General features: G+C 47.7%; 1 protein-coding gene across 1 annotated transcript in view; it reads right to left on the bottom strand.

The window, feature by feature from the left end:
- The window catches only part of ITGA5 (integrin subunit alpha 5), a 297527-nt gene extending 290303 nt beyond the window's left edge, over positions 1 to 7224 (bottom strand). Inside the window, exon 1 of the mRNA XM_069653218.1 lies at positions 6873 to 7224. Within this exon, the coding sequence (XP_069509319.1) occupies positions 6873 to 7039 (167 nt within the window). The 5' untranslated portion in view covers positions 7040 to 7224. The remainder of the gene's footprint in view (positions 1 to 6872) is intronic.
- Between the last annotated feature and the right edge of the window lie 18593 nt (positions 7225 to 25817).

The raw sequence follows: 25817 nt of genomic DNA, 5'->3' as shown, positions 1-25817 counted from the left end.
CAGGCTGATTTGTACCGCGCACTGTTACCACCCGTGGGCAGTCTCCAGGCGCTCGTCTGGCTCTGCAAGACGGGGTGTGGGGGAATGGGGCTTTAGTGGGAAGATAGATGGAGAACCAGGAGGAACTGGTGTCAGCAAGTGTTTTGCGTGTGGTAGTTTGTGAGAGGCCTCGTGCATTGTAACTGTATGGATAAGATTCCGTGTGTGGTGGTGTTTTGCGCTAGTGTGTTGGTAGTGTGCACTGGTTAGAAAGGGTCCATAAGGGATCCAGAGTCACAGGTCGTAGCGCCAAGATAATCCAGCATGCAACCTATTGGCCAATGCAATAGGAGCTCTCCCATGCTTTGCTCCCTAGTTCTCACACCATGACCTCTTAGCATGCACATTTGTTCCTAGGGACCCCACCAGTGCTCGTCCCTCTCTGGAACCCCTACTCTGAACTTCCCTATGGAGCCATTCTCTGCCACTGTGTATTCGGTATCCACTGCTGCGTGCTTCCTTGGTTTTCCATTCCTACACATGTTACCCAGCTCACATAAAAGGGCCAGTTCGTGCACATTGTTCAATGAAAGATACCAGCACACTCCAGGATGCCTCAGGACATTGCCACACAACTACTTTAAACACCAAACGTGAGACATTGCCAAGCCTACACTGGATAGATGCTTAAAAGTTGCCAACCATACCATCCCCTATCCTCCCCTTCACCAAACTGCTCAACCTCGATACGCAAGCACACTACGCCTATACAAATTAAAACACCAAGATAGAAATGGAATAACCCTCCGAAAGGAAATACAAACAAACTTACATATCAGTTCTGGCAAGGCATCCTAGCACCCTGGCATGCTGGACACAATTACCTCAATACCTAGAAACCGACCCTGTAAGCAGAGCTTATTCTACTTACATCACAACAGCAAAGCCATCTTGATTTACCCTCTTTCCCCCATTGAGTTAATCCACCCACTCTCTTCCAGATCCCCTGGACTTCCTGGAGACCATGCAAATGGCAGTGGTGTGCGGTATCAATCTCAATAACAAACCGCAATATCGATGACCAGGCCATCCACACCAGACATACTGCAGAACCCTCACGTAACAAGGGCACTTCTTCGGTTTCATAATCACCCCTTTTCCAGATGGATTCAGTGACCGTTCACAGTAGCAAATCCACAAAAAGTCCTGCTCCGCAGACATCGGGTAGATGTACGCTGCACCTTAGCCAGAAGTAAGTCAAACAGGCCGCTATAATCTACATATCGCTCTAAACGAGAAAAGGGGTGGAACGACCTCCGACCATCCAATAAGAGCAGCAAAGCGTTCTACTGCTCTCGTAACCAAACCTTTTCATTTGTGACCCCCCAGCATCTTTCCAGTTTCCACATACTGTAATAGAACCGCATCAGGCACCAATTGGCAGCTTGGATCATCAACTGCTGCCAGGTATCAATGGTGCCCAAGATCACTTTGCTCCCCACTCCTACATCAGCAGTTCACCCATCCGCTATTGGAAGTAGTGCCCCTCCCCCTTCTTGGCAAAAGGTGGCAATCACACATTTGCAGCAGTGGTGCCCATATATCTGTACCATCATCTTCTATAGTATTAGTGCTATTCAATCTCCACTTCATTAGTGGTGCAGTCGTCTACATCCGCCCCATGCAGCTGAAGTAGTTTCCAGGTTTGGTCTGTTGCCAGGCCAACGAGGAGCGCACTCATATTCGACCTTAAGAAAACAACAGCACCAAGGCTACCACTCCAGTCAGGTCAATATGCAAAAAACTAAAACTTCAGCCTGGAACTAAATGACAAGAGAAATACTCCTCTCCATTGAAGCACACTACTATGGATTGGCCGCGGTTCAAGAACCTTGTCATGTCAGGCAGCAGGAAGATGGTGAACAAGTTGGGCCCATCAGACAAGCCAAAGACCAACAAAAAGGGACAGGGTGTCCCGTCTACTTGAATTTTGAAAGCTGGGGTGGAGCCACGCATTTAAAAAAAAAAAAAAAAAATTATATATTATATATATATATATCCCAAACCCCAACAATAATGGTACACAGTGAGAAGACCGGAAAAGTACATGCCAAGTGAGAATAGAACCCCACATTGAAAAGAAAGGTTGGGTGCGTTATAGTATTGGGTTTTAAACTGTGCACCCCTGCTATTTGGAAGTTCTCTTGGAATACAAGATAGAATATTCAACGCATCCTAGCCTCTTAGAATGACAATACATTTGTCCAACCTGTGTGCGTTTGGACTTATGTGTTGTGTCACTGTACTACTGTTTAGATATTCTTGCGAGTAGTTTAGGTGTAAATGAAATCAGTCTTATAATGACACTTGTTAGCACTGGTGGCTTACAGGCCAAGTCTTTATTGAAGTAGATGCAGGGAGAGATAAGTGCTCTGCCAACATCAAGGTGCACTGGTCCACCAAACACGGAAACTCCAGGCATTCACGCCCCTTACAGCATTGCAAATACTCCGTTAACATTACAAAAGTAGAATGTACGTTCCCTACAAGGGTACGGTACAAGTTATGCTTTCTAAACACAGGTCAGGCAACTTAAGCAAAGGAGATCTAGGCGTTACATATTTTAACCATAGAAGGTCCAGCAACCTCACAAAGTTGGCATGTGGCCTGGACTATATTCCCTCATATCCGACCTTTACCAGTCTTGACCCAATAATAACCCCCTTCCACTAGTTAATTGAAGAGGGACTGATCCTTGAGAACGAAACCAGCATTCATGATCGTCACACAATTCCCAAACCTCAGAATCCACATTGCAGAAGATCTGCAATTCCCCCTTAGTCAGCACTATGACTGCCATTCCTGTGCAAATATGCTCATTAACCACCCCAGTTCCAAGCCTATCGAAAATGAAGGACATGGGTATTTGCCTGGTCCCCCCTCAGCGATTAGGGCCTGCAGCTGTAAGACTGGGCTGCAAAAAAAGCATGACCTTGATCCCAGAAAGAACAGCCTCTTTAATGTCCTTGCCCACCACCAAGTACATGCAAATGGCATCCATAACAGACAGGTTCACTCTTTCAGTCACCCCATTAGATGCAGGGTGACACCAATGCCCTCTTGTGTGGTTCCAGTTTAAGATAAAACTGGTTTGAAAGCGTTGTCCCCAAATTGAGAATGACTAACACGCGTAGGGGTAGAGTGCTCATAGCAGATAAAAGTAGAGAAACCTGCTATCCGGTAGCGTGGGAATGGCTCCTTGCCACTCTTATGACCCTCCCCTTAGACGGACAACTTGTAGCCAAAGTCTTTTTACTGAAGTAGTTGCAGGTAGGCCGGGGTAGTGCTCCGCCACCATCAAGGATGCCGGTTGCACTGGTCAACCACCAAAGACGGCATGTCCAGGATCTCACATTCCAAACGCTAGTAAGACGACATGAGAACACAGAAAGCACTTTGCCAACAGGTCTCAGCATAAGTTATGGTTTTCAACAGGAGAGATTAGTGAGATGAGCAGATTTTTCACTATGACCTCTCCTCATGTATTAAAAAAAACATTGTTGATTGAGTTCTTTTCGTGTTACATTAGAAAATTGTTTGCCAATTCGTTGCAGATCTGAATGAAGTTACAGGGCAAAAAAAAAAAAAAAAAAAAGAATGCACAGCGCCATTAAGACCCCAGTCAACCCTACCAAGCAACACTACGGGTAAGCCAAAGACTCCCATCCCAAAGTTTAGCAAAGCTGAAAACCAGTTTGCTGGAAACGCCAGAACAGTTGGACCAAACGTTACAATGCTGGCACGTGCCCAGAAAGATATGGTCCCATGTCCTACATTTTCAGTTAAAGAGATTGTTGTACTGCCAGCGTCTTCATTGTACCACGACCATGCCCTTAAACAGCAGAAGCCGAGAACAAAGGGTTTCATCCTTGTAATGGCATGTTCACACAGCACAATCATGCCTCGAGGAACGCCAACACAGGCACTGTTTGAGCCCTCCTGCCCTTGGTACGAGGGCAGCGAATGTATGGCGAGGTCTGTCATGAGCGAGAGGGCGTGGTCTAGCCATATGATCAATGTAGGACCAAACGGAAGAGTTCAATCCAAAAGGCATTCCCGCCACAGCCCACATCATCGCGCGCACTTAGCAGCAAGCATGTCCGGAATCCGACTCTTGCTTTGTAGGATTTCAGAAAGCAACGTTGGGAGGGTTTCCCCAGAAGTGCCCATCCCACAGAACTGCAACAAGAAAACCTACCACTTCAAACATTCCTGGGTGAATCCCTGGCAAAAAATTATCAGGAATGACAGTCACCCTCCAGGGAGATGGGAGAGCTTGAGAAGCGGACATGGAGTCTCTGCGGCATTGTGGCAGGGAGCATGCACGCGGGTCGGGTCAAGGCTTGCACCCAGGCCTGGGCTGGCCTATAAGGCAATAGAGCAATGCCCGAACCAAAGACGCCAACATCTATTCATTTATATAGCGCGCAAGCAGCCTAAGGGCATTGAGGCGCTGTTACTTGCATGAGCTTAGTTACAGAGGTACAGGCTTGGTAGCATTAGTTGGAACATTACAGATAAATACAGACATGGTTATAGTTGCAGCTTATGCAATTAGTGTCGGACAGTTCATTTGGTCAAAGTAGGCCACTTTGTTGTGCCAATGTTGGCCAGTCATGAGTTAACTCACTATGCAGCTAGTAGTTTGGACCATTGTTTATTAATACATATTCTTTAAATTGCAGTTTGCACCACGTTAGCCAAAATCTCCCCCTAGGGTACTATTCAAAAAGCCTGTTACAAAAGGACTGAATTGCCATGTGCAACTGTGGCCCACGTTTTCTTTGGCGCCTGAGACAATGTTAAGCCCCAGTCCAACTCTGCTTGCACCCACTGTGACAGGGTGTCGGTGAGAGCGGAAGTAGGGGAGGGGGGAAGCAAGCCCTCCAGGCAGTGTGTCCGAGTTCAGAGGCCACAGAGTATGTCGAGTGTAATGGAGGAGAGGGGGGTGGGTGTTCTGTACACCACTCACTGCCCAGCCGACTGCAGGCCAGAGGTGACCTCATCTTTCACAAACGGAAGAGATGAGCGAGAACTAGGGCCGGCCAGTCACACAAGCGGAGGGGGCGAACCGCTATGCCAAAAGGAAGGGAGAATACATTGGGTGGGTATATAAACTCAGAAGCACAATTAGTTCCAACTAAATAAATTAAAAAAACACAAGGGGAGAAGGGACTCCAAAGTTGAAGAGACGCAAGGGCTAAGGAGTGCGATCCGAAACAAGGGACGGAGGGGTGCAGTCCCATAGCGGAGGCTGGGTGACGTCCGCAGGCAGCGTGAGTAGGACACGCCGCCAGTCCGAGAGCGGGGAATTGAGTGCCCTGTACTGTGAGAGGGCGGGGAGAGCGTCGCAGGCAGTAACCGTTGCAGGGCTGCTCCCTTCGGAGGTCTTTGTTTGAGGCAAAAATACAACATTCCCTGCTTTATAAACGGTGCCTCCCATATAAGAACGTCCCCCCCGTTACCACAGTCCCGGTATAAGCGGGGGCGGTGGGAAAACTCCAGCACAAAGTAACACGACGGGAAGCTGGCTAAAGTGGAACCAGAACACCAAGAATGGCACGCAAAAAACGGCCAGGAAAATGGGCTTTACGGAAGTTGCTCTTGCCAAAACTGCAAAGGAGGAGCTGGGCTCAAAATGCAAGCGTGGTCTCCCTGATCTCGGGGCAGTCTTCCAGGCCACAGAAACCAACAAAAATGTTAAATCAAAATTCCCAAAAGTGATGCAAAGCGTACATAGCTTATAGGTTCTGGGGGAGGGGGCAATAGACTTATCCCACAGACTTCTTGAATTGATCTGTAAATCCTTCAGCTGTTAGATGTCGGAGGGGCGCACAGGACAGAATGAGAACGTCACGCAAATAAAACGCGGGGAGAGGGGCGGGGGTCACTTCCTCCCAGGACGGTTTTCACACCCACATGTCAAGCACAGGGTTCTCCCTGCCCGGGGCAGCTGCCCGCGAGAGACCTGCTAATTCCATCAGGGAGCAGGAGTCTCTGCCGTTGCCCCCCCCTCCCCATCACCCCAAGGGTCTCACAACAGGGTGCAAACAATCAAGGTTAAGAAGCAACAGATCAAACGAGAAGGCCGTCCCCCGCGAGTAGCTCTGAGCCCTGGGGCAAGAGGGGAGCCCTGGGGCAAGAGGGGAGCCATCGCCCCCCCCCCACGCTGCAAAGACACACAGTTCCTATAACATGGGCTGCTAGCCATTGCTCATATTCCATCGCCCCCCACACCGTGCCCTTTTATCAGGGGCCCTCACCCAAGAAATGCATGACATCCCAATCGGTTAAACGACCACAGGCTGTCATATCTTCTCACTACAGTGGAGAATGCAACGAGGCGCCCTCGTTATTTGAGGGAGCTGGAGGGGGGTCTCCGATAGGGCAGCAGCCGAAAAATAGAACGCCATATTCTTCTATACGCCCCCAATAAAAAGCATCCCAACAAGGGCGAGACAGTGTGCACATTTCCACCGCAAGCTGACTTGGTAAAACGTTTGCAACCCTCCACCCACACTTTTAAAGTAAAGATGTTTCATGAGACGTCCCATCCCCCACACGGGAATGCTCAATGGCCCCCTCACCTTCCATTTATCAACACTACATAGAGATGGAAAGGGGGGCGGGGGGGTGCAATTCTTCCAGACATACTCTAGAAATACTATGCTGTGCGCACACCAGCCAATTCAGCACGTTAACATGGAGTTTTCCAGCCAGGCTCGAGATGGGCGACTGGGTAAATCCTTTCCCTCAGGTCCATGGCTAACCCCCCCCCCCATCACCAGAACGGCACCCGGCACAATCTTCCGTTCCGAGACACGGTGACTCACCTCTGTGGGTCCGGCAGATAGAAATCCACTGAAAATCCAAAGTAACTTCCTCGGGGTCCGGTATAGACAGCGGGGCTCCCAATATCCAGGTTAAAGCCAAGGGCCCCCTCCGGGAGGCACAGGGCCAGGAGGGTTAGCAGGGCGGGAAAGGCCGTGGGGGCTGCCATTGTGTGCGTCTCCTGGGGGGCTGTGTAAGGACCAGTTATGCTCTCTCCGCGGCCCTTGCTTCAGACTGCTCTTAAAAACCTGGCTGCGGGCTCTTTCCTGCCCGTGACTCACTGCAGCAGGGAGGAGTCTCTCCAAACTCGCAGAAACCCCCCCTCGAACGCTCTGCTCAGGGCCCCTCCAGCCCCGGGCATTGGAACTAATTAAGTATGTTCTGTGTGCCTTTCACATCGCGGTTTTCAACTCGCCCCCACCCCCCTGCACGGTGACATAATGTCATTATTCTGGGGTGACTTTGCATCGCCCCTCCCCCTCCAGCTTGATTAAGCCGCGAGAGGTCCCCAGTACTAGCCACGACTCTTGATCTCCAGGGGAGAGTAACCGCACCAGTACAGTACTGCTTTTCTGTGCTCTGTGGTACTGGAGAAGCTCACTTTAGAGCCGAGACTGAATAGTTCTGAAATCGCCTGATAAATCGGAGCTCGTGGAACGTTTGACACATGGCACTTCCCATCTATGGACACAAACTTTATTTTTCCAAACGGCGGGTCTTTCCACTGCCCCACCCCCAGACCCGCACCCCGGGGGAGCCCACATTGCCCCACGCCAGGTGTGAGTAGCTGACGTAGCCATGTTTTAATCTTCCCGTTTTTGGTATTTGTAGTCCTGCATGCATGAACGGAGCCTGCTGCAAAACTACAACTGCAAGCAAACGTGTGAGAACCGGACATGGTGAACAACTGCCATATCGCACGGGGCAATGCAGCGCCTCCGTCACTCACACCGCTTTCTGTGAATATCGGATAATATAACCAGGGTTTCACAGCGACTAATCATCTTGCAGTGCAGCAAGCAGCAGGGTGCAGCGGGCTGTTTATCCTCATAGATGGATATGAAATGGTGCTGTCAGGTGTGAGCAGTTTTATACTTGCCTTCTGGTAATAATAATAATAATAATAATGTAGCATTTATATAGTGCTACGAACCCTCAGGCATCTGAGCGCAGCTTATTATTACCCACGGTGTATGGTGCTCATTTATCAACCTCGGAAGGATGAAAGGCCGAGTTTGGCGCTGCCGGGATTCGAACCTGCGTTGGCAGGCAGGCTCTACTCGCTGTGCTATCTGACGGCTACGTCGCAATGTTCACGGTCCCATTATAAAAATCGGAATGAAAGGGCCAACATACAAGGAGAAACGGGGCATGGTAAACTGAACGCACTTGGCATGGGAGAGCTTGAGTTCAAGTGGGTAGAGCGGGAAGAGGATGGAGAGGACCGGAAACGCCATTTAACGTCACACATTCTGCGGGAGGCAGAACTGAAGGGACCCTATGCCACACGGTCCGCCTCGGCGTGGCAGTGACTCCCTTGCAGGCGGCTGCTTCCTGATGTCTGCATAACAGCTCGCCCGCTCCATCGTTCTGCGAGGGCGCCGCTCCCCTGTCTTTGAGGGCAGAGAACGGCTGGCTGCATTATTAGAAAAAAATATACTAATTAGCTGGAATAGTATCGGACAAACACAATCTTCACGAGGGGAAGCCATGGAGGCGAAGGGCCAGGATTTAAAAAAAGGTTTTCTGGTCCTGCTGCATGTGCTGAAGAGCAACACCCGGAGAGCAGGAGGTTAAATGTGCAGTCACCACACAATTACATCAAATCTAATAAACACCTTCTATGCATATCAGCCACCCGCCTGCGCCGCTGCGTGACCCCAGGCCAGACAACAACCCTTGGGCAGGGGGCGGGGCAATCGAGGACATCCTCCTTTCCCCCCATCTTCTAATGGGCAGGGTGCTGGCATAGAAAGGATTACTTCCGCGGCCAGCCAGAGGCTTGTTAGGCGTCTCACCTTCCAAAAACAAGCTGAAGGACCCATGAGAAGAGCATTTTGCAATTTGAAGACAACGTGCGAATGTCCACAATGGCTCCACGGGAGTAGACACCGGCACATGCCGGGAGACTTCTGTCTTCATGTCCCTCCTGGGGCATTTCTTCAATAAACTAGACATTTAAATGCTAATAGAGCTGTATTTGACGCCATACCCCCCCCTCGCCCGGTTCATAAAACTACAGGTTGTTGACATGTTTTGGTGGACTAATAACCAGAAACAATTATGCTTGCTGATGCATACCTCTTACTTCACCTGCATTTGATAGGTCCCCCCCACCCTGGACTAAGTACACCCTCAAAACAAGCCCCAAACCCACCCCAGACTTTAAGGGTCTCTCACCCGCAAAACCCCCCAAAACACCTTAATTCACCCACCATGCAGCTTCACTATGTTGAGGGTTATGGTTAAGTTTTGCGGGGCATAGCATTTCTAAATCTCACTGAATTCTCATCTTCTTCAGGTTTTTGTAAATAGTGGAATTCACCCTTGGCCTCAGAGTGCCCTCTTAGCAATACGTCCAACAGCCGAGTGGACTAATCAATGGGACATTTAGTCTTTGAAAAGCTAAGTCTTCGGGGCCTTCCAAAAGGCAAGTTGGTCAGAATTGGAGCAGATCCAGAAACAAAACCGGATTCTGCAGCTGAGGAGCGGGAATGAAGAAGACACGTCTTACAGAACGTCACCTGCAGAAGCAAGAAACAAGGAGAATATGGTCAAGTAGTGGGCAACAGATGTCTCTGTGGGCGCTATGACGCTGGTGTTTGGAGAGGAAGAACCGTGGGCAAAGACTACTGAAAGCGCCTTGGACCACGCTGAGTGATTTAATTATGAGACACTTGGTGACTGGAAGGCAACTGAGTAATGAAGAAAGCGGGCAGGATATGGTCACACTTCTGGAGGCCAAGAAGGAGAGGGACTGCAGCGTTCAGGGCTCATTGGAGTCTGCAAATGAAAATGGAGGGAAGGGCCCAAGAAACATTTTTGCCGTAGTTGAGTGTAAAAGAGATTAAGGCGTGAGTTGGCAGCTGGAGTTGAGTCGAGAGGACGCTGGTGAAAATGTTACCTGCTGCATGGGCTGTGTTTGTTAACCGCAGTGCCTGCATCCTTAAGAGTCTCAGCTTCCTATATAAGGAGGAGGCGGGCGCGTAGCGCCAGCGCATGATTTGGCAGCTGTAGTTCAGTCGGAATCCGATGTCACCAGGAGGTCCTCACACGCGACAGCAACTCCGGCTCCAGGACGCGGCTTTGCTAAGCCTAACCCAGCCAGCTGAGGTGAGTGCTCCCCCCCTATTGAAGATCCAACTTTTCAGTTAATGGATATCGACACCCCAACAACAAGTAAAACATTGTTGATTTCACTGTACTGAAATTTGATCCAATGAGATTGGAAGCAAGGGGCCCAGAAGAAAGTACCTTGCAGGTTGAGAATGAGCGGGCCCAGGGCCCCGAGGCTGTGAACCTTGATGAACCTATGAACATTAACCTAAGCGGTAACCCTGTGACACCTCTGTGCAATTTTCAGCAGCAGACACAAATGCCGAGGAGGGCGCAGGTTGGCGGTGGTAGGGGAGAACCTCCTCCCATAGAGTTAACCGCTCTAACGCCACCTGTGGCTGTCAATGTGGTACAAGTCGGCATAGAGCCTGAATTTGACCCAAGTGAAAATTCCAAAATACCCATTGAATGGGTGTATTTGCCTGGACCGCATATTTGCTATACCGAGTTGCCTGGTGGGTCCGATGTCAGTTGTGGACTCTCAACATTCCAGTCGCATACCGGGTGATTCGCCATTAATGTTAGATGTCCTAGAGGGGCAACACTCTTTACTGGCGTGTCGCCTATCCCACGATATTGCGGAGATAAAAAAGCAAAAGGCAAGCCTCAAGAAATCCAACGATGCCAGGATAAATGGCTCTGATAATGGGGAAAGACCAAGTCCAAGCATGTTATGATATGATATGATATGATATTTGTATCACGCTCATACACAAGTGTTTCAGAGAGTGACGAAGCAAGGGAAGGGAACAAGGAAGAATAAAACAACAATCTTACTAGGCCCAATGACATTGAGAACGCGCAAGTGCAGGGGAGAGGGAAGGGGGAAAGTGCAGGAGCGAAGGGAAAAGTGGAAAGTGCTGGGAAAAGGATAAACAAACAATCAGTGGTATTGCAGACATCAAGTGGCAAGTGCTAGGTTTAAGGCACAGACAGGGGGTGTCTGATAAGTGCAGAAGAGGGGGGACTGTAGGGTTACAGATTCAGGCCCAAGTGCAAGGGTTGCTAGGAGGCAGTGCGGGTGCGTGGCAGTGTGGGCAAGTACCTGGGCCCGAAATCAGAGGGAAACCAGGTGCACGGTGCCGAGGCAGAACAAATTAGCAGGGGAGAGGAAGAGAGAAGGCAGAAGCAAAGAGGAAGGTCTTGAGGTGCTTCTGGAACTGGAGATGGTTCTTAGAAGTTTCCGAGTGGCAGGGAGGCTGTTCCAGAGGGCGGCCCCAGCCGAAGACAGAGATCTACCCCCAGCTTCTTTCTTTGAGAAAAGACTGACCCTGAGGGAGTTGGAGGTGGAGGAGTGAAGAGCTTGAGCGGAAAGGTATTTACAGAGGGAGAGTTGAAGGTATTTTGGACCCAGGCCCAGAAAGCCTTGTGGACAATGCAAAGGGTCTTGAATTTAATCCTTGCAGCAACTAGGAGCCAATGAAGAGTTTTCAGGGCTGGAGAGATACAACCCCAAGACTTGAGGAAAGTCATCAGATATGTGGGCAGAAAAGGAAAGCATGAAGTCAAAGATGAGCCAGAGGTTCTTAGCCTCACAGGTGGGGGAAGGAAGAGGGCCAAGGGAGGCCGGCCAGAGAGTGACAGGAAAAGAGGGTCAATGTGTGCTGATGAGGAGAATCTCTGTCTTGCTGGCATTAATACAGAGATCGTTGGCGGCACACCACTCCTGAATAGAAGACAGACAATCCGAGATGAGAGAAGGAGAAGAGGTGGCAGAGGGAAGCTTGAAAATTAGCTCAGTGTCATCCACATAGCACTGAATATTGGAGCAAAGAGTGCAGCGATGCGATGGGCGGGGTGAGAGGTTAGACCCCTGGAGAACACCACAGGTAGAGAGAAAGAGGAAAGGAAGGACCCAAGTTGGACCTGGGAGGGCCGTTCAGAAAGGAAAGAAGTCAGCCAGGCCAGAGCCTGATCAGTGATACCCATGTTGTCACGGAGACAGTTGAGCAGGATGGTATGGTTGACCATGTCAAAGGCAGAAGCGAGATTGAGTAGGATGAAGACAGAAGAGATGTTGGAGTCAAGGTTGGAGAGCAGGTCTTCACGGATTTTCAGAAGAGCAGTTTCTGTGCTTCTGGCAGCTCTAAAGCCAGACTAATGGTCATGGAGACAACCAACAGAATCAGTGTGAAGGTTAAGCTGTGAGATGGCCAGTTTTCCAGGAGCTTGCCCAGGAAAGGAGTGATGGAGATTGGGCAATAGTTAGCCGGGCAAGAAGGGTCAGCTGTGAGTTTCTTGAGAAGAGGGTGCACAAGAGATTGCTTTAGAGGGGGAGGGGAAGGCTCCTGCGGCGAAGGAGAGGTTGCAGAAATTGGCCAGGGCAGGAGCAAGGGTGTCAATGTGGTCCTTGATGGTTTTGGAAGAACAGGGAAGAACCTGTTTTGACGAGACATTCATAGATCGGACTTGTCTAGAAACCTCGTCATGGGAGAAAAGAGGAAAGGAAGAGAAAGAGGGTGGAGGGTGGGGCGGCTGCAGGAGGGCCAGAGTTAGCAGAAGGAGAAGGGGGAAGAGGCGGAAGTGGCAAGAGGGTGGACTGATGTCCTGGGTTTATGAGATGAAGTGAGAGACAAGGGCAGTGCAAAGGGCCCGGGAGGCGACCGGAGAGGTCTGGACTGCCGCAGGGTTGGCCAGATCCTTGCAGATTTTGAAGCGTTTGGCCGAGTTGTTAGATGCCACAGAGAAACAGGCTTGGATGTGGGCTCTCTTCTTAATATGGACAAGGTGCAGGTATTCCCTTTGGAGAAGGTGGCAGGCCAGTTTGTCAGAGGATGAACAGGAAGCCCTCCATTTCCTCTCAGCCACCCTGCACTTACGTTTAAGGGTAGCTAGGTCAGAGTCGTACCAAGAATTGCACTAGGCTTTGAGCTTCAAGCGGATCCTCATGACAGGGGCAAGAGCATCAAGAGTATCGAAGATAGAAGAGTAGAGCATGGAAAGGGCTGTGTCAGGAAGTGTCAGCCAGAGGCAGAACAGGGGGAGAGAAGGTGGCAGCGAAAGCCTCAACTGACACACGCTTCATGGGCCGCATGTCAGAGAAGGTAGGTGGCAGTGTTGGGGTTGGCTTGGCCTGGGGTGTAGAGAGGGAGAGATGGGATGAAAGGCAGGAGTGATCGCTCCAGTAGAGTGGAGTAGTCAGAGGGATGGCGAGGGGGAGGTCAGAGTAGAGCAAACATCAAGCGTGTGCCCTGCAGAGTGAGTCGGGCCAGAGGACAGAATAGAAAGGTAGAGAGAATCACAGAGATCACAAGTACAGAGGAGGAACAGGGAACATCTGGATGGATATTGAGGTCACCAAGAAGGAGGAATTGAGTGGTTGAGGACAGGAGGGAGGAGGAGAGGTCCACCCACTCAGAGAGAAATGAGGTGATCTGACCAGGAGGCCGATAGATAGTAGCCACGGTAAGAGAGTGGCCAGTAGAGAAAGGAAGCCTGCAGAGAAGGCATTCGAAAGAGGAGTACGTCTGTGTGGGAATTATAGAGGCAGGAATTCACTCAGGGAAGATCAGGGCTACACCCCCTCTGAACCGGGTGGATCTGGGTACAGAGAGGATCTTGTAGCTGTCAGGGAGGAGAGTGTCAAAGCTCTTGACAGAGCTGGCTGTGAACCATGTCTCAGTGAGACAGAGGACATCGAGGTTGAGTTCTTCCAGGAGGTGGCAGAGGTCAGAGGAGTGTTTGATGGCAGAGCGAGAGTTGAGAGTGGCAAGATGAAGAAGATTTCCAGCCTTAAAGGACGTCCGGGGAGGGGTACAGATCAGAGGTACGTCCTTCTGAGGTGAAGAAGGAACCCAAGGGGGTGCAGAAGAGGAAGAAAGAGAGGGCAAGTTAGCCAAGGGAGAGAGTGGCAGAGGGGGGAGGCAGGGAAGCCGGAGAGGGGAGAGAGGGGACAGCAGGAGATTAAAGGAAATTGATGAGGCGAGGGAAGCATCTATCAAAGAGGAGGAGATTGACCTGTGGGCCTTGGACCATGACGGTGCCATTTAGGTAGACATTAATGATGACCTTCGAGGAGTCGAAGGGGGCCATGAGGGCTTCCCAGCGGGTGCCACCATTAATGGGAGAGGAGGATAAAGGACAGAACACAGAGATCATAAGTCCATAGATCTGGCGAAGGAATGGCAAAGAGGATGTCAGTGAGGGTCTGTCTGGAGGAAGTGCTGGTGTAAGTGTCAGCGATAGGGAGACCAGGGTTAGAGGCCAAGATATTCTTTTTTGAACTTCTTCCTACCAGACTTTGTGAGAAGGGAAGGATAGTCAATGGAGAAACAGTTGGAAAAAATAGGAGAAACAAAAAGTGCCACAGGTGAAGTAGAGCGATCGGGGGATAACCAGGGGGTGTAGGGTAAGGGTAGGGATACTGTTACTTACCACTCCGAGTAGGCCGAAGATACAGAGATAATGACCTTGGAGATGTTGGTGGTATAAGATTCCAACCTCAGCCTTCCATCCCAGCTCCCCTGAGTACAAGACTCAGGCTTCCTCAAAGAGGGGCTCTTTTCCACAATGTACCTCTCTGCTGTTGTTAGTTAGAACAGACAGAGATGTCAATTGAATAAAAGAGCGGGAAGAACACACACCGCCAATACCAATGCTGCAAAAGAATACCAAGATATTAGACAGTGTTGATATGATACAAGTAATTAGAACAGATGAAATGATGGAAAAACTACCTATATAGATATTGGAGTGGAGTTGAATATCCCCGGGAATGATCTAAATGAAGAATAACACAAATGAATGGAATTGAACTAATTCAGTATCGGTTCCCACTATAGCTATAGGATTGATAACCACTGACCTGAAATAAGATAGTAGAGTAGGAGGAGTCCAGGATTCTGAAAACAAAGACAGGAGAAAATAACAAACAGGGAAGTTAGTAGAGGTAAGTAACCCCGAACGGCACGAGGGACGCACTAGTGCCGGGTTGGTGCAGTTCAGGAGGGCGTTCATGTGCACTTAAGAACAATCACAAGAAAAGTCACTCAATGTCCCAGAATCCAACAGAAGACAATATTCCAGGAAGGCAATAGATATGTACCTGAGTACACGAGTATAGCTGAGTAGCTGTTGAGATGATCCGGATAGAGGACGAATATTGAAGAGCAGAGCGGCAGCTGGGAAGAACCGCCAAAGAAGAGAGCCGTAACCAGTAGCGTTCCGAGTCCAACAACCATATGAGCACAACAGGAATAAAGGATGAGACGTGGCAATCCAAAATTCAGGCAAAGTGGTCAAAACCAGGAGTTCAGATAAGGATTCGTGTAAGGAAACACGAAGAGGAAACGGTACAAAAACTGCGAGTAGCTGGTAACGCTAATTAGCAGCAACGAGCCCCTTGGAAGACGATGGTTTTATAGTCGTAAGAGGGGCATGGCTTGCTGTACGTCTTCCACGTACAAGACGTGTCAGGTGACCTGGAGTGCGTCGACGTTTGTACAGACGCCATGGTAGCTTGTACCTGGACCATAGAGGAGCCTGTAAAGTAGTATTTTGCAAGGATGCCCGCGGGGAAGACTGAAGTGTAACAGATACCAGAATGTCCTTGTACCACCAGATATTTGCTGCCAGACTCAGAATGAGGCCTATATGTTTTACAGTTCACAGCAAAGTAAGTGTCACCCTTGACAAATCATGCAGGGACTTCAAATGTGTGTGTTATTTTCTATTTTTTGTAAATAATTAGTGTTTGTGCATCCTAAAACACACACAGGCAGAATTGCTGATTTTACACTTTTACAATGTTCATTTCTAAATATTGCTTTCATTATGTGTTACTGAACGACACAAATTATTATCAAAACCTAGAATAACTATATATTTTTTTCTAATTGGCAGTCTGGTGAGATGATCGTATTGTACTCTTTATGAGAAAAGGGAGGGGGCAAACAACACCAATGAGTGGTCTTAGCTTCGTTCCCATAAATTCCAAGAGCATTGCAAAACATAAGAATGATCAGGGGCGTTGCTAGGGGGGGGGTAAGGGGGCTATAGCCCCTGATCTTTTGGTTGTAGCCCCGGGTAGAATCTAGGGAGCTACAGCCAAAAGACTAGCTAGCCCCGAGTCCCAACAGTTCAGACATCAGCTTAGCCCCGGGTCTTTTCCAGAACTAGCAACTCCCCTGAGAATGATCACATAATATTTGACAAATATGCATGTGATAAAAGAGTGGCATGCTTGAATCATTAAGTAGCTCATGCAGACTGGGGTCGGGACTTCTTTCCTTTTTCCCCCAACACTCACCCTAACATTAAAGTGTTTGTAACTGCGAAGCACATGTACTGATTCGGACATCCCCAAGCTTAGGATGCAACACTAACATGGTTTAAGGGGACTTTCAGAATTTGCAGAATGGGGGTGAGAGGGAAAGCTCAGTATCAGGTTAAAGGTGTTTAAATTGTGCCAATGCCAGATCTCTAATGCAAAGACATCCTTGGAGAACTATATATACAGACACAGCGGTGTGGTTTTTGCATTTGTAATTGGACAGTTCAGATGGTTTTTCCCATTGCTGGGCACTCAGTCGGTGAGCCAGAATAGAAGGGGTTGGTTCTGGGGATGCCCAGGGCTGACTTCAGCAGGCTCACCAGGACAATGCTGGCATTCTCCTTTCCGGATGCAGTCTTGAACAGAGAGAGTCTCATGAGGGCCCTCTCAATCAGTGCCAGTGGAACTCATGACCCTGATTCACACCCCGTGCTGTCAGCACAGGACTCTCTCTGCCCTGAGGTCTAGGGAGGAGCAGCTAATCGCAAAGGCTCTGCTCTGCAAAACGGCCCAATTGTCTGTCGACCTGACCTTCTTTGTTCAGCTATGCCACGGATCTGACTCTCTGTTCCCTTAGGCCAGGTTGTCTGTCCTAGCACGACGTGTTATGACGCAGCTCTTTGGACGCCGGCACGGTGCTGTTGGCGCAGGCTCCTTTCATGCGCGCCCGGTTGACCGCGGCCAGCAGGTTGCAGGGACCTGCGCTGTGAGATATATATGCTTTACTTAAATATATTGTCAACCAAAACACGGGAAAATGCAGTGCTTTGGTTGACAGTACATTTAAGAAAACTGTAGCTGCTCAGTACATGGAGCTGAACTGTGAGTGCACGCTCCATGCAGAAATAGGTTGCTGTGTCCTGCAAACAATAACATGCAGGACACAGTATCCTATTTCTGCATGGAGCGTGCACTCACAGTGCAGCTCCATGTGCTGAGAGGCTACTGTTTGCTTAAATATTCTGCATTTTCCTGTGCTTTGGTTGACAATATATTTAAGTAAAACATAAATCTATCTGCACGCAGGTCCCTACGCCCTACTGGCCATGCCTACTGGCCACGCCCAACAGGTTGTCTGGCTTCGGTCTGTCCAAATTCGCATATCTCTGCTCTCATGCTTTTTGTTCTCTACATGATCATTGTCTATGTGTCTCTCTGTGGGTCAGTCCTGTTCTGCCTCATTAACTATTAATTACTCGCCAGATTAATTTCTCCATTGGTCAGTCATCTCGATGGCTTACTTTCTGTCTACGTATGCATCCTCCTAACAACCTTCCCACCTATTCAAATTTTCTTGATCTTTCTTGAATGTCTATCCATCTATCTGCTTGCATCCTTGGATTCCAACTCCCCAGCTATCCTCATCTTTCTTGATCTGTCTTCTGCATTTGACACGGTCAACCACCCCATCCTCCTACAAAGGCTCCATGACACCCATGGTATCTCGGAGCAGGCACTGGACTGGCTGACCTCCTTCATTACTGACTGCTCCTCTCAAGTCATCCTGGGCACCTTCTCCTTTCCTACTTACTTCTCCACGTGTGGTGTCCCCCAGGGCTCTATCCTCTCGCCTTGGCTCTTTAACATCCACCTCACTCAGTTGGCACTTCTCATCTCCTCCTTCTCCCCCAACTTCCAGTATTATGCTGATGACACACAACTCTTCTTTAAACTTCCTGCGCACCCTCTTCCACCTTCCATCATCCCTGACTGCCTTTCTGCCAACCTGGCCTGGTGCCATTCAAATGATCTCTGCCTCACTGCCAGAAAAACGAAGATCCTTCACATTGGGACCCCTGCCCCTGACTTCTTGCCTTCACTCTGGCCTTCTTCCATGGGCTCTTCCCCTGCTCCCTCTTCTGAAGCCAGAAACTTTGAAGTCATATTTGACTCATCTCTCTCCTTCCTCCCTCACACTCAGGACATTGCCAAGAAGTCCCACTTTCAGCTCTTCCTTCTCAAAGGAATTCTACCTTTTATCACCTTCCCCCAGCAGCACATTGTTAACCAAGCCCTGAGTCTCTCTAAGCTTGACTATAGTAATAGCTTGCTTCTGAAGCTTCCTTCTTCCACTCTGTGAACTATCCAGCTAATCCAGAATAGGGCAGCAAGACTTATCCTTAGCCTCAAGCCCAGGGACCGAACAGGAGGGCACATTGTGGGTTGGGTGCATTTTTCTACTGTATCGATTATCCATTACTGTAAGTCATCTGCCGTATGTTGTAATTCAATGAACTGTAGTACTAAAGGGGCTGCGCTATTCTTACAGCGGATTCTGAATTGATATTTGTTAAATCTGTGTGTGGACTCTTCGGGAGGTCTGGCCCACATAGCGCAACCACATGGCAATTTAATGCAATATACCACATTGGTGATTTTACAGTTTGAAAGAAATTTCAGATCCCATTGTCTGCTTCCCACCATTAATGATTGAGTTCTCTTGGTGACTTTACTTGCCGTACAGCTGCCACAGAGGAAGTGGCCTAATAGTGGTCACTGATCCCAGTTCAAGCTAGTCGATCTATGTGGTTTAGAATTAGAATTACTCAGTTGGTCCTTCAAATTCTTTGGATGTTTGAAAGCAAAAAGTGTTATTGGCTCTTAGGGTAAGCAGGTCTGTAATACGGACCAATATTTCCTTTTCATTTCTTTAAACTGAAAAGAGTTTGTGTTATAAGTCAAAATACAGACTAATTCGTCTTGTGCCTTCACATGAGCCTTGGGTTCAAGAAGGGTTTCCCTTGGGGTGAAGTGTGCCCTTTTCATACAATTTCAGACAAGTTTCTTTGGGTAACCACGTGCTCTAAGGCAAGTACTCCAGGTATCAGCATATGTAGAGTAATCCTGAACAGAGGTGCAATTACGATGTAGTCTTAAAAACTGGCCAAAAGGAAGTTTCTCCTTGAGGCTTCTGGGATGAAAACTGGCAAAATGGAAGGGTGTGTTTCTATCACTGGTTTCTTTGTACAGGGAACAGGGCAAATAGCCATTCATAGCCCTAATGACTATTTCTAAAAAGTGAATACAATTATGGCTATATTCCATAGTATGTTTACATGGAAAATGCATGCAGGGTGTCCTCCCTCCCAGTCCAAATAAAAATGATATCATTAATGTCACAAAACCATTTACTGATCTTGGCCTGAAAGGGATTAGTGGCCGAAAGGACAAACTCTTCCTCGAATGAGGCCATGAACAGAACAGCCAGGCTTGGTGCAAAGGCCACACCCATAGCCGCCCCTCTAATCTGCGAATAGAATTGATTGACATACTTAAAGAAATTATTATAAGCTCAATGATAAATTCTGTGGGAACACGGTGCTGTAAACTACTGTGAGTCAAATGTTCCCTGACCCGTTGAATGGCTTGATCCTGTGGAATGTTTGTCTTCAATGATTTGATATCCATTGTAAACAGTTAACTCGAATTGATATCGAATTCAATGCCCTCAAACTGTTTAATGATTGCCATAGTGTCTTGGAGAAGTGTTGGTGTGTGCCTGCTAATCATTTGGAGAAAGAGATTCACAAACGTACAACCTGACACTATGGGGCGTCCTGGCGGATTAAGGGAATCTTCATGCATTTTTGGTATTGCATAGAAAGAAGGAATCCTCAATTCTGAATAGTTCAAAAACCAAACTCCTCCTTTGTAATCATTCCCCTTTGTACTCCATACTGAGTTGTTTCTAGAAACTCTTGTTTAATGTCAGTGGTGGGGTCCTTTCTGAGAGTTTGCCTTCCATGTCATTCAAAAGTTCCATAACCATTTCATCTTATTGTGTGGTACTGAAAACCAATTTCCCTCCCTCCTTATCTCGAATTGGCAGACAGGGATTTGAGCGCCTTCCATTCAGAATTTGATAAAAATGCCTGATACGTTGTTGTGATCTAAGGTGGTTAAGATCGCTGAGAATGCTTTTTTAAAACAAATCTACATCCTTAGAGACTTGATTATCCAACTGAATAAATGTGCATGAAACACACAGACCTGTCTCTTCTTGACATTCAGGGGATCCCTGATTACGAAAGAAAGTCTTAAGTCTAACATTCCCAATGTTTTGTTTGTTATTCCATCTCCACCATAAGGTCAGAGCCTATGATTTAAAAAAACAAAAGGACAGGTGGGTGCAGCAATAGGCATGATACAAATGCACTCACCTCTCCTGTTTGTCTCCCAGTGCCTGTCCAAGTTGGGAAGGTCAGCCATCCCCCAGCACATACTTAAGCTACACCCTCTTCTTAGCACACACCCCCCATTCTTCGTTCCACTTAGAGCACTGGGTTCAGGTGTCCACTTTGAATGAAAGTTGTAGGTTTTTATGCACATTGACCCACTCATACACTCACTCATTGTGTCGCTCCCTCACTCTTTCACTTTTAAAGTATGTAAAAACACGCATTTTGTTCCATATGATATGGAAACAAGTTACAACGAAAAAAGACCACAGTTCATTGCCGTTTTTCATACAATACTAAAGCCTGTATCATCTTCAAAACCTGCTGCATCATCAACAATACTGTCGCCCTGAAGTCCCCAAGCTACTTCACTGAGAAACTCAGCATCTCCGCAGGCCAGCGATCCACCAGAAGTAAGGACATGTTGTGAGGAATTTGACCATCCGCATGGTGGAAGTGGGCTCACTTGAGTTTTTTGAAAGTTTAAATGAAATTGAATGATGGTAGATCAATCTCTGTAAAATGTGTGAGGCTAATCCACTCACATTTTCCTATTCTCAATGCACAACATATGCATAGATCTGTGTACTCTGGGTGGGCACAGCTTACAGGCGCAGTCCCCCTGTCATATTTAGTTGGGATATGACACCCAGGAGTACACCATGTCATCTCAGAAGAGGGAGGCCCAAACCTTCACCATGCCATGGCCAGCCTAATTAACTAACAAAGTCTCCATGGATCCGCTCTGTCCTTTTGTTTAGCTCTGTAGCTGGTGACAGCATTGACATACTAATTTGAGTTAATTTAAACAGGCCCACATGGGACCTGGATGCAGAGGCTAACAAAGGAGACGGGAAACTCAACACCCTTTCATATGCACTGAGTCAACCTGAAGCCACTTAGTATCGATTGATAGTGAAATGTCATGTCTGGGACTGCGTGTATTACAGTAGTCATCCCCACATGGAGACCCCATTCAGAAGGTACGAGTATGAGGATTGACAGTGCCAGAAAGTCAGGTCTTGCCGCAGGTTCAAGGGAGGCCTGCCGCTTTAATCAGGAAACACAGAGAGCTCCATTGACTAGAGAGACCCTTTGATTCACAACAGATAGGAAGATGGCTGGAATTTAGTATTACATGTTTTCACCACTTTACCTTTTCTGTTGCAAAGCACTCTGGTTATGACCTCATGCATACAGGAGATTGTTGGTGAGGATCCAAATTGGTTCATTAAGGTAGGCTTAGCCTACACCAATACCTGTGGCCCATTTGGCTTTAAAGAGAGCTGAGCTCCTCTTTTGGCAGATCATCTGAAGGCTTTACCAGAAGCAGAAGGAAGAACTCATCATTGGACCCTGGCTGAAGGTACAGTCTGCCTTACATCTTCCACCAGTGAAGGAAGTCAAGGACCTCCAAGAGGACAGAGGGAGATACCAAAATCTAGAAGTCCCTCTAGCAGCTCCAGAATGGTACGGAGCCAACACACAGCGTGCCGTGCTAGGCTCTGCAGCAAGCTTCCTAGGTAGGAAGTGCCAGAGAGGCTCTAAACCAAACCAAGGACAAGGCATCTGCCTACAACACTCTCCTTAGCTTTGGGCTGTCCGCCTTAAAGGATGACACAAGCCCAGTGAAGAAGGTAGGAGAAGTGCCTTGACAAGTATCTACCGACATCCGCCTTAAAGGAAATTTTTCAGCCACTTGAGTCCATCGAACTGCAACCGACTGCAACGTTGTCTGTTGTTACGCCAGGGTTGCTTAAAGACATTTCCGAGACGTCTCGACCAGTGCTTCAGAACCGCCAACCAGCACTGAGACAATGGGCCTCATTACAAGTTGGCCGGTCTGGATTTAACGGTGCCAGTAAAACCGTACCAGCACCATTTCTGGACCGGCTAACTAAGAGTTCTGGGGCCGGTGGTGTTACACCCGCCAGGTCTGACCTGGCTGGCGTAACGCCACCAGCCGCAGATGGACGTGGAAACACCAGCACCATTACCGCATGGTGCCAGTGCTTCCACGGCCCCCATTCCTCTGGAGTCCTATGGGAATATGGAGTAACGGAATGCCGGCTCCGGAATTATCGGATTACGGCTGTAATTCCCCGGTAATTCCGGCAATTCCGGAGCCGGTAATTCTTTCCAAGTCTGGTGGCAACCTACCGCTTTTTCTGGCTTGGTTACCGCCAGACTTGGAATGAGGCTCAATGATTCCTGACCCCGAGCCACCGTGTAGGCCAGCCGGCAGCTGTCCGTGCAGCCTTGCTCACTTAACTGCCTGCCGTCTGATACCCACAGGTGTCTCCCGTATTGATCTCTGTCTCAGAAGTGGCAAAGCGCCCCGAAACGGACTCAACCCTATCGAGCACTAAGAACACCTCAAGCACCAGGTAAATTGTGGTACTGTTGCCCTGTCCCTTCTCCAAAGGCCCCTAGAGACATTTTACAACCCATTGCTCCTTTTGTGTTGAAACCAAGTATCCTTGAACTATTGTGACTAATTGCTATACCGACTACCCTCCTGTCAGTATCCAGAGTGCATCCCTTTTCCTTCTTTAAAAACTGTCTGTCCTCTGCATTCCTTTACAGGGTGAGTTGTATTTCGTAGTGTGCTATAACTGTCTGCTTATATAATAATAAAGTAGATATTTATATACAATATACAACCTCAAATGGACAGTCCCTTTTATCATTGGTAATAATTGTATTTTTGCTTTGCTGCAACTAACCAACAATCCACGATCTTTTGGAGATAAGCTTGCCGTTCCATACCAAAATTGGACAAGGTAGTTTATAATTTGCTTGTGTTTCCAATCTGTTTGGATCCCTTCTGGTGTACTAGAGGTGTGGGGCTGATTGATGTTTTAGAAACCGATATTCATCCCCGGGCCGCTGGTTCCCCCGGAAGTTGATTTTTCACATTGGTGGCAGGCAGTCGGATCTAGTTGGAAAATTGTCACCCAAAAATAAAATCACTGTTGCAGGTAACAGTTAGAACACTGCTAGGTATCTGTGATAATCATAGATCTTGACATAGACACTGTAAAATGCATGACCAAGGATGTCCTGTGCATCCTATGTGAAGAGCGGGGACTTCCCAACAGCGCTAATGTTAATAAAACCGAGTTGCTGGCCAGCCTCCAAGCTTGGATAGAAGCGAGAGCAGTTGGGTAGAAGACCCCAGGGAACAGGTTAGACCCTCTGTACCCAAATGAAGAAGACCTTCCGGAAGGGTTAGTGGAAGATGATAAGGAAGACAACATGAGGAATGTTTCTCGCCTAGTATCCCGCCGGTTGGCCAAGTGTGGTTTCTGAACATTTTAAAGTATCAGTGAGGTCAGGGTCTAGTGTGGCATTCTGCAGGTCCCAAGCCTCAGCAACGTTTCTAAATGGCCCTGTAATTGTTCTGGCTATTAACAAGGTAGTGGATAGAAAGCTCCTGCTAGAGGAGAGAAGACTAGCTCTAGAGGAACAGAAATAGCGTGACAAGGTCACGATAGAGCTGCGCAAGCTGGCACTCGAAGAGAAGGAGGCCAACAGATCCACCTCAAGCAAAAGCAGTGTTAGTTGCTAAAACCAGGGTGCCCGGGATAAGCTCTGGAGGCACATCCCCAAAGACTTAGTGCAGGCCTACGAAGTGGGGAAGGATATTTATGACTGGTTTGAAGTGCTTGAGCTGGCTTTTCAGCTGCAGGAGGTGGATGAGGTATTGTGGAGTGCATCCCTGATGAGTCGCTTACTGACACCAGGGACTGATGCAATTCTTCAGTTAACTCCAGAGGAAAGGTCTGTTTATGAGAACATGAAGGCAACTCTCCTCAGGAAGTTCTGTAAAACCCCAGAACAGTATCTCAAGAGCTTCAGAGAGCTCAGAGAGAAATGCAGGCAGACATTTGAAGTGTTCACACACTTGTTGAAATATCTGACCGGGTGGGTGTCTGATAGCAAAGATGACATATTTAAAGGGATGTACAATTTGATTGCGTGTGAGCATGTATTGAAGAATTGTGAGGTTGACCTACACAGCATCTTGTGGACAAGACAATTACAGACACTGGGGAGTTTGCAAAGGCTTGTAAGTACTCCAGACCAGAAAAAGGCTCAAAGGAGCACACCTAAACCAGAAGAGAAATCTTCTGACAAAAAAGTTAACAAGGATGGGAAGGACAAAGGTCTAACCCAATCCTCTTCGACGTCAGGTCCCCAAAAGAATGAAGGCAAATCCCAAAACTTGAGTTCATCCGTACACACTGAAAAGAAGATTGCAGGCACCACTAACACTAAGACACCTACGTTCTCACCACCCAAGGGTTGTTCCGTGTGTAAGGAGTTGGGCCATGGGAAAGGTGACCCTGCTTGCAAAGGGGGCTTACCCAAGCAAACCATTGTGAATTGTATTCTCTCAAATGATATCTTTACCTGTGCACCAATTACTGTATTTATTAGATTATACAGTGATTACTTCAATTTTGGACAAAATCACAATATCCAGTCGATAGTTTTTTTCCATCATTATTAATTTATTTCTTATAATTTCTTTTCCGGTTTTCCAAAATAAAGAATATATGTCTCTGTCTTGTTGTTTCACACTATTTCTCTTCTTTCACTTTTCTTTCTCTCTACATGTATTTCACCATATATTTAACATGGATCTTCAGGAGAGAATCTATAAATAAAATCATACATCAAAAAAATAGTAGCATTTCTCTTGATTGTTCACGCATTCATTCCTTTGAACTAAAACGCAGTACTGTAGATTCATTATGGTAACTCACCCTGATATTAATTCTGTATGTTTCCTTTCAGGTGGAGTTGCTTGTTATCTGCTGTTAAAGTTGCACAGCTGGTTAAAGACCTTAAAATAATCAATTACTGTATTGATTATTATCAAGTAAAAGAGCAGTCTTTTTAGGTAAATATTAATTCTTCTATTAACTCACATATTGCAAAACTGTCACTTTCTCTTGGGTTTACTACAACCCGTAATACCTCTCTTTATATTCAAACCCTGGTTGGAGATGCTGTTACCAAAATATTTCTGTGGTCCAATAGTATTCAATAGCATGTATACATTCTGCCCTTCAAAGAGGCATCCTACTTTATAGACCATATTCTGTTTAAAAATGCATATGCAAATGGTATTCCTCCTTTGTGAAAAGTACAGT

Source organism: Ambystoma mexicanum, chromosome 3q, assembly GCF_040938575.1.
Source record: "Ambystoma mexicanum isolate Mex_15411 chromosome 3q, UKY_AmexF1_1, whole genome shotgun sequence".
Classification (NCBI taxonomy): Eukaryota; Metazoa; Chordata; class Amphibia; order Caudata; family Ambystomatidae; genus Ambystoma; species Ambystoma mexicanum.
Note: the sequence above shows the minus strand (reverse complement) of the source record. Positions and strands in the feature narration are given on the sequence as shown.